General features: G+C 39.3%; 1 protein-coding gene across 2 annotated transcripts in view; it reads left to right on the top strand.

Moving 5' to 3' along the window:
* The window catches only part of TEAD2 (TEA domain transcription factor 2), an 82,838-nt gene that overhangs the window by 41,884 nt on the left and 25,634 nt on the right, over positions 1 to 15,320 (top strand). For both annotated transcript variants that reach the window (XM_072156869.1, XM_072156870.1), the window contains one exon: positions 6,031 to 6,299. In XM_072156869.1, the coding sequence (XP_072012970.1) occupies positions 6,098 to 6,299 (202 nt within the window). In that variant the 5' untranslated portion in view covers positions 6,031 to 6,097. The remainder of the gene's footprint in view (positions 1 to 6,030; positions 6,300 to 15,320) is intronic.

Here is a 15,320-nt window from a genome sequence, read left to right as displayed (position 1 = left end):
CAAGGCCTGGTAACCCATTCTCCTATGCCAACTAGTAACTGATTTCCTGAATACTATTACTGTGTAATACAATGTATCTGAGATCTCTGAGCACAAAATCTTTGGCTCTATGATAAATTTATAGCTCCAGTCAACAGTCTAAGAAGGTTATAAAGAAGATTACTTCTTCAATGCATGAAGACTAGTGTTACTAAAGATGTCAGCAGTACTGATCACAACAATCTCGTTAAAGCTCTCGATTTCAGGTTAATGGAGAAATTATCTTGGTGACTTTAGTCAGACCTGTTGCATGGTCATTATACATTTCCCTTGTTTTGGAATAAAAACACACCCTTCCAAAAGCGGACCTCTACCAATCTGACATTGATGACCATTACTAAGAATAGATCAAGAAAATATTGGAACACTCTTCAAACACTCCATGAGTATGGGTTTGCAGTTGAGTAATGCAATATTTTAGTGGCATTCCATCATTTATGTCTGCAATGTGTTGTGTTTTTTTCCCTCATTATGAGCTCTACATAACTTTCCCTAGGTATTAATGCATTAATTTAGTCATTACCTTTAAGAGTCTTGTTCAGTATTAATGGGGTAGTCAGTCGGAGAAAGGTCACTACCAAAGCAAATTTCTGGTCTTAGCAGTGACATAGTACCCATAACAGTTCGCTGATAAGCTCTTTAAAACTTGGGTTTATTATTTGAGAAATAAAATAGCTTTTAAGCGTCTGTAGACCACAACCAGTGGTTTCCTCCATTGTATTGTGGTAGAGAGGGGACATTACGTGGCGCCCTGAAGTGATCGATATGTATATAGAAATATGTGAAGTGTCCTAAACAGTCATAGGGGGACTACAGCGTTACCTGTGTCCGTCAGTGTCCGTCCGTAGTGTAAGGTAGATGAAAATACAGGCGGTCCCCTACTTAAGAACACTCGACTTACATACGACCCCTAGTTACAAACGGACCTCTGGATATTGGTAATTTATTGTACTTTAGTCCTAGGATACAATAAACAGCTATAACAGTTATCACAGGTGTCTGTAATGAAGCTTTAGTGTTAATATTGATTCTTATGACAACCCAACATTTTTAAAATCCAATTGTCAAAAGGACCTAAAAAGTTCTGGCTGGGATAACAATGATAAAATATCCAGTTCCGACTTACATACAAATTCAACTTAAGAACAAACCTACAGACCCTATCTTGTATGTAACCCGGGGACTGCCTGTACAGGTTTTTTGTATACGCGCTGTCCCTAAGACTGAAGTGTAAGATGATGAGCTGATGAATTGATAAGAAGTAGTTTTTATTTAGTGCAGTACGACCGGAGCTCAAAAAAGTGCATAAAATTTCTTGTAACTCGTGAGGCAATTCGACCAAAAGACTTCAGTGAGAATAAGATGCCATTCAGACACAAAACTTCTATCATTTTTATTTTCCCCAGATGTCCACCATAGTCCAATTTGCTATATAGAGAAGATATAGCGTAGACAGTTTCCATACAATTAAATTTTAATATTAAATCTACTCACATAAAACAGATAATAATGTGCATATTACAAATCCACGAGGGCACCAGTCATTGCCTGACCCTGGGTTTCGCCTCACAGCTTCTTCCGCTGCAGCTGTATGTTAAAAAAGGGCATAAAATATATATACACATATACTTAGGATAGGCATATCATCGCTACTATCACCCTAACACCCTCTTCCAACAGGTCTCCTTATCGTCTATCTCTGACCATAGGATTCCTGATTTACCTCCATAACACCGAGGAAAGCCCCACCCACCCCCCTTTTCTCTAAACCGCTCTATGAATAAATATTTGCCCTAGTATACTCTCTAAGTCGCTCTGTACATACATTTATGGCCCCCATGTACCTATATTAGTACATGAGCTTATGAATTCTAATACATGGCATCAATTATAATTTTCACACCACTATTTTTCTATGTACTGGTATTTTATATTCCAGGTTTTCCCTTTTCCCTGCCCTGGTCTTCCCATTCCCCCTCTTCCAATTACCCTTCTGTATCTCAGCTCTTCTCTACTGCTCCCAGGTAAGCCTTACAACCCCCCTCCCCTTCTTCTTCCCCCCATGTCAGTTCACCATCATCACCTCAAATGACCTAAATCCTATGATATTTTTTTAGCCCATTTTTTTATGCTAACATTTTCTATGGTATATGGTCTTAAACAAATTATGACTAATGATTATGTACTTTTATGATGTATATTTATAAATTTCTATTTATTAAATTTTTTTGCTAAGCATGACATTTTATACTGACCATCATTTGTCCATATTTCCATTTATTTTCCTTCTTAATATTCTCTTATGCAGTTTTTGTCTGAGATTGTTTATATTTATTTTATTCATGTTTTTATCTGTATGTTTCGTCGCAACAATTTCTTTTTAGTGTGCTTTTTTTATATATATTGGACCAGATGAAGAGGACGATCCGTCCTCGAAACACGTCCGTACAACAAAAGATCTTAATAAAAACTACCTCTTATCAACTCATTTGGCTTACATTTCAGTCTTGGGGATAGCGCATATACAAAAACCTGTGTTTTCGTCTACCTTACATACCTATCCTCCATTGTATGTCATGGCTACATGCCCTGCTTAACGAATATACAGTTTCTAAGGGTCCAATAGTTGATCTGGTGCCTGTGATGTGAACTTTTGCTTCTCTTAAATCTGAATGTCAGGACTAAATAAAAATGCTTTCATTGACGGCCAAGTGGACGGCAGGCTGATAATTTTTTTTCTCTCAAGCTCCAATGTATGAATTGAATTTACTCCTCTCCTTGGTATCAGTAGCACTTTTAACAGCTCTTAAAACTGTATATGTGCTCTGCTAGAAGGGTTGCTGTGCCCTGTCCCTGCCCGTGGATCCAATGACATGGGCTCATTTCACACCTGCTGCAGTCTGGCAGCTTGACAGACCCACTCAATGTGGCTGAGGTCAACCTGTCCTTGTATTCCAAGAACTGCCCACCAACAGGAAGAAGACTGCTTGTCCTGTGGTACAGTGAGTGTAGGACATCGCTGCTGATGAAACTTTTTTCTGGTTTTCCTTGATTCTTCCGCAATACATCACTGTAACCAATTATAGTTAAAAAAACATTGGTAGTTAAAACAAGCAAAACCTGAAGTGTTTCTACATGTGGCAAAAAAATCTGGATTATTGTGACTCTACATTAATAAAAATGATTGCCTGTGACAAGTGACCACTGGTTCTACCTTTGTTAGACATATGACCTCTGTATATGACCTCAGTTGCTACAGCTGGTTGGTGCTGGTACTTGATCTCATACATTGGTGGATGATAGTAGCTGTAGGTCTGGACCCAATTGCTACATAACTTCCCTCCAACTGTAATTCTTAAGGAGAATGGACCAAAGCTTTGGGCCAAAAAAGGCAGAATTTAGGTTTCTGCATTGGAAATCTTTAAATGTCCCTACGAGATCAGGTTTTGTGAAAAAGGTTGAACTCATCCTCTTGGACAGATGAAATTCATCATGTGAGCTTAGAATGTCTCACCTGTGTGCTTGTAATATTCTTCTTAGATTTATTTGAGTACGAAAATGTCAGCACTTATGATGGAGCAATGTGGTCATATAGGTTGTGTAAACTGTCCAGCAATTGTATTTTCCACATGCTTTATACATCATCAGAGGATTGGCTATTCAAGCCAAATATTAACTGGATGGATCTTGTCACTTGTGTGTGCTGTGTGCACAGTGATCCTGCCAGTGGTGGGATCCTCATTCCATTTCAGGGGTCTACCAAAACACTGTTAAATTGCATACTTTATTAGCTTGCACTCAGTTGGATAAGACCCTCTACACAAGCAATGTGTGAAAAACTGATGTTTTGTATTGCAATGTGTTTTTTTATGTGCAGATAACACGCATAAAATGTACGTGTAAAAGACTTAAGACTTCCTATGGCAATTGATCTGTGAAAAACTGATTGTAGTGTTTGGGTGTGTATATGTCCCTAAGTCTAGATGTCCAAAATAACTTACTCTTCTCTTCCCATTATCCTCTGTACATCATACATCATAAATTGTGTGAACATCTCGAGAAACACTAGTAAACGAAAGAAAAAGCCACAGAAGATATAATTGAGATATATGGCACTGCCATTTATGGTCATGCTTCTTGCTTTTAGATTCCAATATTTACAATTGCCACTTTCTCAAGGCTAGGAACCCAAGATCCATATGTGGTTCCATGATCACTTATTGGAAAACATTGGCTTGCATGATAAAATGGGTGACAAATGAGGTCTGTTTTCTGCATTTTTATACATTGCTGTTCAATAAACTGTTAAAGCGTTATATTATTTTAATTTTTGTTTACACATTCACATGTGTTGAATGGTGTGGGGTTTACATTTTACATTCACACCAAAGAAACACTTTTTCAAATGTTTAATGAAAACAAAAATATACCAATGTGATCACAATGTTAAATGTCGAAAGATTTTAGCAAGGGAGATCTGTTTACAATGTGCATTTCGAAACTGGTTTCAAAGCAGTTATGCTAAATAAACTTTTTAACCAAAGTTTTCAGACAGCCCAAGCCTCTCATTAAATCCAGGTTAAAAATTAACATCACAATGTTAGCGCTTGGCCAGATCACTGTGCTGTAAATGAACTTGGACACAGCTCAATGTTGCAAATGTCCTCTTGCTTCCTATTTCATCGAGAAGTCTATATACGAGAAAATTTTGGACCTATGCTAAATGGTACTACGGCCAGGGATTTTGAAAGATCAGGTATCTTGAGATTTGCCAAGGGTACACAGACCTTATTGGACAACCATTTTGTTTGTTTTAAGTCCTGGCTAATTTGAAAGCCATAGCTTTTGATTACTTTTTTCAAAAATTTAAACCAAACCACACAAGCCAACCAAAGTTCTTATGTTCATGCCCCTCATAAAGTAAAAGTTCCCAACAAAAATGAAGAATAATAAAAGGTCTTATCTCTTGTTTTCCGGCAGGCACCACATCATTTAAATATCAATGCTTTGCATTTTTATCAGACCTTTGTTTAAGCGTTTAAGATTAGAAGGGGTGGAGCGGAGGAGGCACCAGTGATCTTTTATGTGCGCCTGCTGTGGGTAAACAAAATCATGGTCTCCAGTATGTTTATGAAAATTTAAGGGAAGACAAGACATCTCTCTGTAAATGGGTTGTCTGACAGATAATATTTATTTTATTTTTACAAGAACAACATAAAGTAAGCAGTACTTGCATTTATTCCAGTGGTCTCTGGGTGAGCCTCCACTCTCTACTTCCTGGTCCCTTGTTAATACAGAAAATGTATCTTGGCTAATCGGATCACTCCTCAGTAATTGAATAAACAGTGATTTTGTCTATGTGGAAAATATCCAAAAAGTGGAAATGAACAGTGAACCCAGGCAGTGGTTAAATGGGTGCAGCAGGGGTTTGGTATTGGGTAGGTTTTGCTTCTTTTGTTTTGTTTTCTAATACCTTTTTATAAAATAACCATATAATGAAAGTACCTGATGGAAAACCCCTTTGAAGTTAAAAATGTCTCCTGTATACCCTTTTTTGTATTTTGAAGGGTATTCAAAACTAAATAGCTTTCTTTTTGCACAGTTTGTAGACAATGCCTTAGCTTTATTAAGGTGTTGAAGTTGTGTTTGCAGATTTTTCTTCCCAATATACATCTACTGTACCTAGTACCAAATAGTTCAGCAGTAGCTTTACTCTGCTGCATGTAGTTAGTGGGCACTATCTCTTTACTTCCATGATATATAACTAATCTTTGTATAATCCATAGTTCCAATTACATTTCTGCTGGTATAATATTTCATTGGTTTTCTTTATTTGACAATAAATTGAATCTCCAACAGAAATATTGCTACTCAAGTTGACATTTATATCATAACTGTTTGGTTATTTTTTAATCTCTTTTTGAGCAAAACTCACAAATATTATTTGTGGTTATAGAGTCAAATATTGATATAACTTTCCTTATTTTGCAGAATTTGCTGAGTCTTCTTTAGCAAGGTGAGGCTTGGAGGAGCCTCTCCTTACCCTCCTATTCCAACTATGGACCCCAACGGGTGGAGTGAAGCTGGCAGCCCAGCTGAAAGCACAGGAGATTTGGGAGATTCCATGGAGAAGAGTCTGGACAATGATGCGGAAGGTGTGTGGAGTCCAGACATAGAACAGAGCTTCCAGGAGGCATTGGCTATATACCCGCCATGCGGGAGGCGCAAGATTATTTTATCTGATGAAGGCAAGATGTATGGTGAGTTCTATTGCAATAAATATGCACCTAAATGCATCATTATCCTGTGTTTCATGACTTGTTTATATCACCCTTCGATAAACCTGAAAGCAACCATGTCAATAAGTGACAAGTTTAATGGATATCAGCATGTTAAAAGAATATTCTTGTGGTGTGGACATAAGCAAGATGTTACACAAGAAGTTGTGTGGTGCTCTGTGATATACTATAAGACATGTGTTAACATTGATAGACACTATTGCATGCCTCCTAACATTTAAATCACAAGACAATTCAAACCCACCCCTTTTTGATTCAAGAATACCCCCATAAATCGCTTTTTACTTCCAGGGCAGCTCCTTGTAATGCCTTTTGCAGAGGTATGAGTATGAGTACATACCTCCCAACATTTGGGAAAAGGAAAGAGGGACAAAATGGCGGCACGCGTAGCGTGCCGTGGCGATCCCCCTAAGCCACACCCCCAATCACTCCCTGGCCACGCCCCAAATTTTAGCCATATTAAAAATAATAAAAATCATAATTTAAAAAAAAAAAAATTATCCTCATTGGGATTTGAACCCAGAACCTGCAGTGTCCATGTACAATAATAACACAGCGCCTCAACCCACTGAGCTATAACCTCAGTGATTAACAAGTGGAGAATTTTGGTAACTAAGAACTATATACTGCCTTGGTATATAGGGAGGGATCTTCTCAGATTATTGTAATTATTGAGACTATTATTATTATTATTATTGAGATGATTATTATTATTTTTACCATTATTAATAATCATCTCCATAATAATAAAATTTATAATAATAATAATAATAATAATAGTCTCAATAATTACAATAATAATCTCTGAGAAGATCCCTCTCTATATATCAGGGCATTAGTCTGTGTCACAATGTAAATGGCAGATAACAAGTCTTACTTACCAGAAATCCCCAGCTCTGTATCACTGGGCTTATAGCTCAGTTAGTTAAGCTCCTGTCTATGGTGCAGAGGGTCCCAGGTTCGAATCTCAGCCTGGGCAAAACTTTATTTAATTTAATTATATAAAGAGCTTGTGTCTGGGGAAGCCCTGGAGACCATATATGGACAGATAGAGATCTGAGCTGATGATGTGGTCCCTGCTCTCTCCACTAAGCCGACACTTCTCAGAAAAGGATTCCCTCCCGATGTCTGCTCTGGGGAACCCTAGGAGATGCAGCGACCATATATGGACAGATCTGAAGCTGATGACGTGGTCCCTGCTCTGCGCTAAGCCCGACACTTCTCTGAAAAGGATTCGCTCCCGATGTCTGTAGAAGCCATTCTGTACTGTGAGTTCAGACTTTCAAAGTATTTACTATGCGGACACAGCGCCGGGACACAGCGGGACCTGGGGGGGAAATCCGTGACAATATCATAGCTGCCCGTGACGCGGGGCAGGGGTACGAAAAACGGGAAAGTCCCGTCAAAATCGGGACGGTTGGGAGCTATGTGAGTATGTTGTGTGTTGTAATACTTAGGATGCAGGAGACCACCTCCATTGATAGTCACTGCCCATAGTTAACCTTTGAGGAATTCCTCTGGGTACTTCTTAGTTGTCATATCCAGCCAAACTCCTCAGTTCTCTATGCATTAAACATGGCTTCCAGTATTCATGAGATCTAGCAGTACTTGAGATTTGGATGTTTGTAGCAGTTGGTAGTTCTGCCAATGATACTAGTCAATAGTTTTCTTGCCATATATCTTTTATGTTGCCCCAAAAGTACAATTTCTGAACTCTGGTTTCAAAATGTTGCAAAACAGAACATATTTGTGACCTTTCAAGTAAAATAATTCACAACATATAATTCTTACTACCACTTGCTCCAGTTTTGAACAGTGGGTGTAAAAGCCTGTTAGACCAGATTTTCAAACTTTTTAAAAGTTGTAATATGGTTACAAACTCGTTCCAGTGTGGTATATAATAAGGTGCACTTCAAAAAAACTGAGTTTAAAATGCTACATGATCATAATCCCTTAATCATCTCTCAGTTGTCAAGTATTGCTCCAAAACTGGCATTTGTGTCCATTTTCCAAGAACATGTGAGAAATGAAAACGCTCATAATAGTATGTTCCTGAGAAACAAATCTTTTGAAATTAACTGGAATCTCATTTAAGATGGCAACACACAATCGCTTTGGGTTATCAGATAATCATCCACATGTGTCGATGAATGAATGTTTTATGCTGGCATTAAAATCATCCATTTTGCTATGGTACATCTGGTGTAAATAGATGTCATGTCAATTATAATGTTTATTGTATGGGGATGAACAATACCATTGTGCAGTGAGTAATTCCTGCTGTAATCTCAGTGCTGAGGAAGTAGGGGGAGGGTGAGACGGTGTAAAAGCCTGTAAAGCCAGTTCACAGAGCAGCAAGGGAAACAATTCCCGATAATTAGAATAATTTTAAAAGTTGATTTTAAAAGGAAGGAGGTCAAGGATAACAAATATAAGAAGATTACCACAGTCATGGTGTCTGAAGTATATTTCCCAATTTTATCATGGTTGTGTTTACTTTAATAACCATATACAAGAGAATGCATGCTCATTATAATTACTTTAATAAATGTAGATAAATGAGCATGTATAGCAAATCTATAAGAGTATGCATATTTGTATTGGCCAGGACATGGCACTTGCTGTATTGCCCTGCATGCCAACCCTTGTTTCTTTTACTTCAATACTTCCTACTGTTACATGTAGTAACTGCACAGTTTGCCAGCCAAACCTACCAAACTGAGTGGCCATTAACAAGAAACTAGCAGCATGCATGCCGCTACATATCACAATTGTGTTCTGTTCATGGTCTCCAGGGACAGAACACAAACTTGCTGACACGTTGGGTTTTTTCAAACAAAATACTTTGATCTTTTTTAGTTAATGGATGCATGTGTTTTCTATGGTGACCATGTATAACACATATCTGTTTAAGGACAGTTGTACAAGAGCAATTTTAGACCCCTTGCACACAAAAGCGCATACAGTCATGCATTGGAGAGAGGAGGGGTGAGTGCTGTTCATAACCCCTCCTCCATAGAGAAGCGAGCAGCCGGCTGCATACTGCGGCGATATGATATGCATGACAACAATGTGCTGAGACATGTGCTCACTGCACCTCGTTTGGGTGCCAAAAGCATGATTGGGCACTGAGATCTGGCTGCAAACTGTGTGGCTGGACAATAACCGCCCCCCCCCCCCCCCTTGGCTATGAAATTCAGTGGGGCACATCTACTAAAAAACTAAAAAAAAAAAAAGTGTAAACTGCAGTTTGCCTGTGTAGTGTGCCAGATTCATGATTTGTGGTGCGTGTTCTTCATGAATCTGGCACCCTCCGCTCTGACAGTGTGCACCAACTTTTTTTTGGTGCACCTTTAACATGGGGTGTGTGACTCACTTCCGTCAGACTCAAAAGGGTCGCATTCAAAACTTTTTAAATACATGTGCAAGCAGTTTTCACATAGAAGAATGTGCAGAGTCAGACAGAAAACTGTTGCACGTCCTTTAATAAATCTATGCCAGGGTCTACTGGATTTACCTTTTTTGAGGGTAGCGCTACTGAACTAGTACAGTTACTGGTACACAATTGGACCAGTAAATCCAGCAGATACATGGATTGAGTTTGTCGTAGTAAACTTGTTTGTGTACAAATGGCCTAAAATGATTAAGGTCTAGTAGAGAACAGTGGCTACTACATGTATCCTCCCCGACCGTCATTTATTCTGTGCTGATTGTCTGCCTGTGTAAATTTGCCCATGTGCATGGCACATCATGTAGACTATTAGAATGTAAAGAAATTGTTAAACAGCTAGCATCACCCACAACAGATGACATGAATATAGAGCTTCATCTGGCGTACACACACACATGCATATCTTTGAATCCGCTCTAATGATTGTCCTTATTCATGCAGTAGTTTTTGGAAGTGTTATTGTTGTTATGTGTGCACCTAGTGAACTATATGTTTACTCTTTGTTGGAGACCTCTCTATCCTGTGTATATCCGTGCACTACATAGATGTGCTTATATATGGATTCATACCATCGGATTCTAGTTATTTACAAGATGCCAGCCTTATCAATGGAACTGCGTATGTAATGTGCACCTGGCATAGGTGTACCCGCTCTGGAGCAGCTGTTTATTGGTGTCTGGCTGGGAGAGACCTAGAAGTAGCTTTTGTTGTGTAATACCCTGTGTCTCTCCTCCCACTCTTCCTCTCCCTGCCTTTCTAGGGGGTCTGTGATTCCAGTAAATCAAGACTTTGCAAGGTCACATGGAAAGAAGACACCAGCGGGTGGGGAGGGGGAGGGGAGTCAGGCTGGAGGAGAAGAGGGAGGAGGTGGGAGAGGAAATCTGATCCTGGCCTCTGCCTGGCAGGACAAGCTCTGGTGTGTTTGGAGGGGTTGGTGGGGGGAGTAGCACATACAGACCTAATCTATTACAAGACAGCCCTGTCATGAAGGTTTACTTTGCACACTTAACTCTTAGTTGGCCTGATCTTGCCAGGAATATTAGGTCTGTTGCAATACATGACATGAAATGTTACTGCTATCTAAAGGAAGCACAGTGTTATTTACATCTCTGCAAGCAATATATGAAACTTTTCTCACAGCGCCTCTGCTATTGATGACCAGTCCTTTATATCAATTCTCAATATCTGCTGAATAGCTGCTGGGAATAGGTCAGAAACCTTTTGAAACGGTTGTCCAGGATTAAAGAAACATATTCTCATTCCTCAAAAAACAGCACACCTTTTGTCTATTGCTTTAATGTAGCATTACAACTCAATCATAGTCAATTTGAGGGTGCAGTCACACGTGCCCGGAGGGGTTGGTGGGGGGTCTGATCATATATGCACTTTCATGGAAGTGCATGCAATTGGGAACCTGCCCACAGTGGGGCACGTTTACTTATCTGTCCCTTGCGCAATCCCCGCTGTGTGTTGTCCGATGATCATGGACTCCAGCACGATTCACTAAGATCGTGTGCCCGATTTCCTGCTTGTGTCATTTCCCGCTGAGGTCTGCCGGAGTTCGCCATCTTCTTCCCGGTGCATGTAAGTGCATGGCTTGCGACACAAATTCAAATGTTAAATCCAGTGCTAAGTCCGAATCTGTCGGATCGCTGGAGTTTACCTTCTCCTTCCCGGTGTAAATAGGTGCATTGGATGCAACCAATTTGAAATTTGAAATCCCGCATACAGTCTGATTCAGTCGGATCGTCCGCCCCCGCCCCCGATTTCTTTCGCATGAAAAAATCTGATCACGTGCGACACAATCCCCTTCTAAGTACCTGTCCCATCGGCGCAAATCCTGAAAATGGCGGGAAGTCCGACGGAAATGCACTCCACTGACCCTTAGTAAATGAGCCCCACTGTGTGCTGATCCCCAATCGCAAGTGTTGCAACGCATATGCGCTCGGCCCAAGACCCGCCCCTGGCCGCAAGCATTGCATTTGTAAACTGAACCCTAATAGATCCAAGCTGGCATAGCAGACACAACCCTAGACAAGTGTAGAGCTGTTGTAAGAAAGTTTTGAGTTTCTTACAATAAAAAATGATGGATTGTATAGGAATATTGTCACCAGTTCAGTTCAGAATATGTGTCATATTTATTAAAGTTGCACACAATGGGGAGATTTATTATAGCCAGCCCACTAAGCCACCAGGCATGGAGGTGGCGTAAGTGAGGAAATAGGCCCAATTGTGATTTTTTTTATTTATCTTCATTGAATTTAATTGCATTCCTCATTGAAGTCAACTTTTATTTGGTATACTTTTGAGAATTGCTTTTCGCTCCATGCAAGTAAAAAATCTGGGTTATTTTAGGAGTCTACAAAATCACAACCCCTTGTCTAGACCCTTAATTAAAGTGACAGTCAATGCTCAAGCATTTTTTTATGTGGTGTAAATTTATATTAAAAATATCTAAATTGATTTCAGACAAAAAGAAGCTACAACTAAGGCCCACTACTGCCCAGAGTAATGAAAACTCAATACAAACTATTTTTAACTTGAAATTGTTTATTGTGTAATAGTATTATTGTATGATGGGGGAAAAAAGCTTAAAATTGGTGGCTTAAAGATGCATCCAAATTGTGTAACTACTAGGGAGAAAAATTATGTGCGATCTAGCTACTATTGCAGGATTTTGAAAAATTGCTGGAGATGTTGTTTCACAATGGAAAGTGTTGTTCAATCAAATACAAATTGTGAATTTTTATTAGATCTTAGGTGTCATACTCATGGCCCACTCATGGCCAAGGCTTTGTACCACATGAAGATCTCTATTGCTGCATGGCATGTCCCATCAAATCACTTCAGTAAAAAAATATCGCTTGAGAGGTCTATGACCATGGAATAATCTTGATCAAACACACGTGAGCAAGGAGTTTATTTAGATAATGTTTAGGATAGCACTTAGATTCCTGTGCAAATCATATATAAAGTTATTGATTGTTTCTTATTGAAGAGACACATTGTTGTATAGAGACCTATTTTTGAGGAAACTTCCCATGGGATTAAAAAAAAGATAATTTTTTTGGGGGGTTTTCAGCTCCCCTCCTGTTCATGCCACTTGAAGGTGCCACTAAAAAAGCATAAAGTCTCACACGTTTTTGATGGCCTTCAGAATGCATCAGATTTTTAGATTTTTTGGCGCCTTACTGGATGCTCTGCAACCAACGGACTACAGCCAAACAAAATGATGATCAAATGACTGGCCCAGGGAGGTGGAGGACATGTGATGTGGACATGTGACCAGCGGCCATCTTCTGTCCTTTGTCTCTCTCACAGGACTCATTAAAGGGCCAGTAGCATTTTAATTCTCCATTATAGTGTATGTCCACAACATTTTTCTGCTAAAGGGAGCAAAAACATCTAATTACATATTAGCATATATTTTAGTGACCCATTTGAATATGAATTACCTGGAATGCCACTTTAAAGGATTATGCTATATGCAATAGATATTTAACTAAAAATAACACTTTCATATATGTTCTTTTATGTTTGTTTTTTTATGATGTCAGAACGTTTATATTTTCCTTTTTCTAAGGATGCCATTGAAGAGCCTCTATAGACCTCAGGCCATGGACTTCCCGTCAGATGCCATCCTCTCCTAAAAGTATATTTATGAGATTGAAGGTCACATGACAGGAAGCCCATGTGTAAAAGAACTTCTTTGTTATCCAGTAAAATGCTTATCTCATATTTTCCCTTTTTTAAAAACAATGCCCCTTCAAGTGTACTTTTAGAGTAGGCAAAATAAGGTAAGAGATTAAAAAAAAACCCTCCAAATAAAGTAAAACAATCCAGGTGAAAGCAAGAAATTGACCAGTTATAATCTTTTCAGAATGATTTAGAACTGCATAGTGGGGAAACCTCATTTTACTTCCTACATAGTCACAAGATGGGATTAGGACATGTGACCAAGATGGGATCTCTTATCCATCTCTACATTGATTATTGTTCTACAGTACCCTTCTACAACTGGCTTACGTGCCAGGAATTCCAGCGTCCTCAGCCACAATTGCTCAGAATTACTTTAGAGTGAAACACATGTGCCTTCCAGATGGGGCTGCTCTGCAAATTTACATGTGGAACACAAGAAGATTGATGTGGACAGGAGGAAAAACTGAAAGGAGAGCATTTTTGTCTGGTATATGGTCCTGTAAAGACTTTTATATGCGCGCTTATATAAAACAAAATTTAAAAAAAAGTAAATTCTTTAGTGATGTGTCCTGTAGGGATGAATATATAGCTATATAACAAGTTACCTTAGAAGTAAGAGGATCTGTAATATTTCACCTCTTGGGAACATTTGTGAATTCTTTATCTAACACATTGGGCACATTTACTTATCCTTCCCTTGCGCGATCCCCGCTGTGCGTTGGGACTCCAGCGCGATTCACTAAGATCGTGCGCCCGATATCCTGCATGTGTCGCTTCCCCGATCAGGTCAGCCAAAGTTCACCATCTTCTTCTCGGTGCATGGCTTGTGACACAAATTCAAATGTTAAATCCTGCGCTCAGTCCGAATCCGTCGGATCGCCCACCGCCCAGCCCCCCTATTTGTGTCACATAAAAGCGCTAAATCCGATAGCATGCGCCACAATCCCCTTTTAACTGTGGCGTAAAACATTAATCGTCAGAATATCTGAAGTTTGTGCGGTCCGCGGACCCTTAGTAAATGAGCATTATTGTTTCAAATCATTTTGGTAGAAGGGTGGAAGTAAGGTTGTGATAAATCTGTATCATGAAGGACACCATCTTTTTTTATTGGGTATTGGTAAAATGTTTAATACATACTTTGGCACAATGTACATATTGAAGGGCAAGTGTGTGCAAGGCATTTTACTAAGTAAAAATCTTTTAACAGTCCAAATTACAGAGACACCACAGAACGCCAAGTTCTGCTTACAGCATATTGAGGATCCAGGTATTTATAAAATGTGCAATTGGTCAAAAAGAATTTCAGTATATTTTGGAGTGAAGTAAAGCACACTCCAGCCAATGAGAACATACACAGTCAAAATGCCAGCATCTACTTGGACTTGAAAATAAAGTGATTTCTATAATGAGAATAGTGTTAAATGGTTAATATGGATCTTGAGACCAGGGCCACAGTAGAATTTGATGATCCCCGCACAGGAAACGCTCCTGCTAAATAAAGTGAGTACAAAGTGCCCACACCAAAGGGGTATAGGGCTGTGGTTTACTGAAGTTATTAGATTTCCCTCAATGCTTCTGCTCTTCTTCCATCTACCTTACTAATGTTCCTGCGTGTCTGTTAAATAAACTCCAGGCTGGTCGCACCCTCACCTCTGTGCAATTTTCTGTTTTGTTTTCATTATCTATTTAATCCCCCTTTTTTCTTTTTTCCTTCCCTCTACTCGCTCCTGGTCACATGTCAACAGTGAATATTCCAGACACACCCTGAAGCTGGCAGGTGCTGCCTTCTAACTGTTAAGCCCATGAATGCACAAGTAATGCCCTTTGACCCC

Source organism: Engystomops pustulosus, chromosome 6 (genome assembly GCF_040894005.1).
Source record: "Engystomops pustulosus chromosome 6, aEngPut4.maternal, whole genome shotgun sequence".
NCBI classification, from domain to species: domain Eukaryota; kingdom Metazoa; phylum Chordata; class Amphibia; order Anura; family Leptodactylidae; genus Engystomops; species Engystomops pustulosus.
This window is presented reverse-complemented; position numbering and strand designations above follow the sequence as displayed.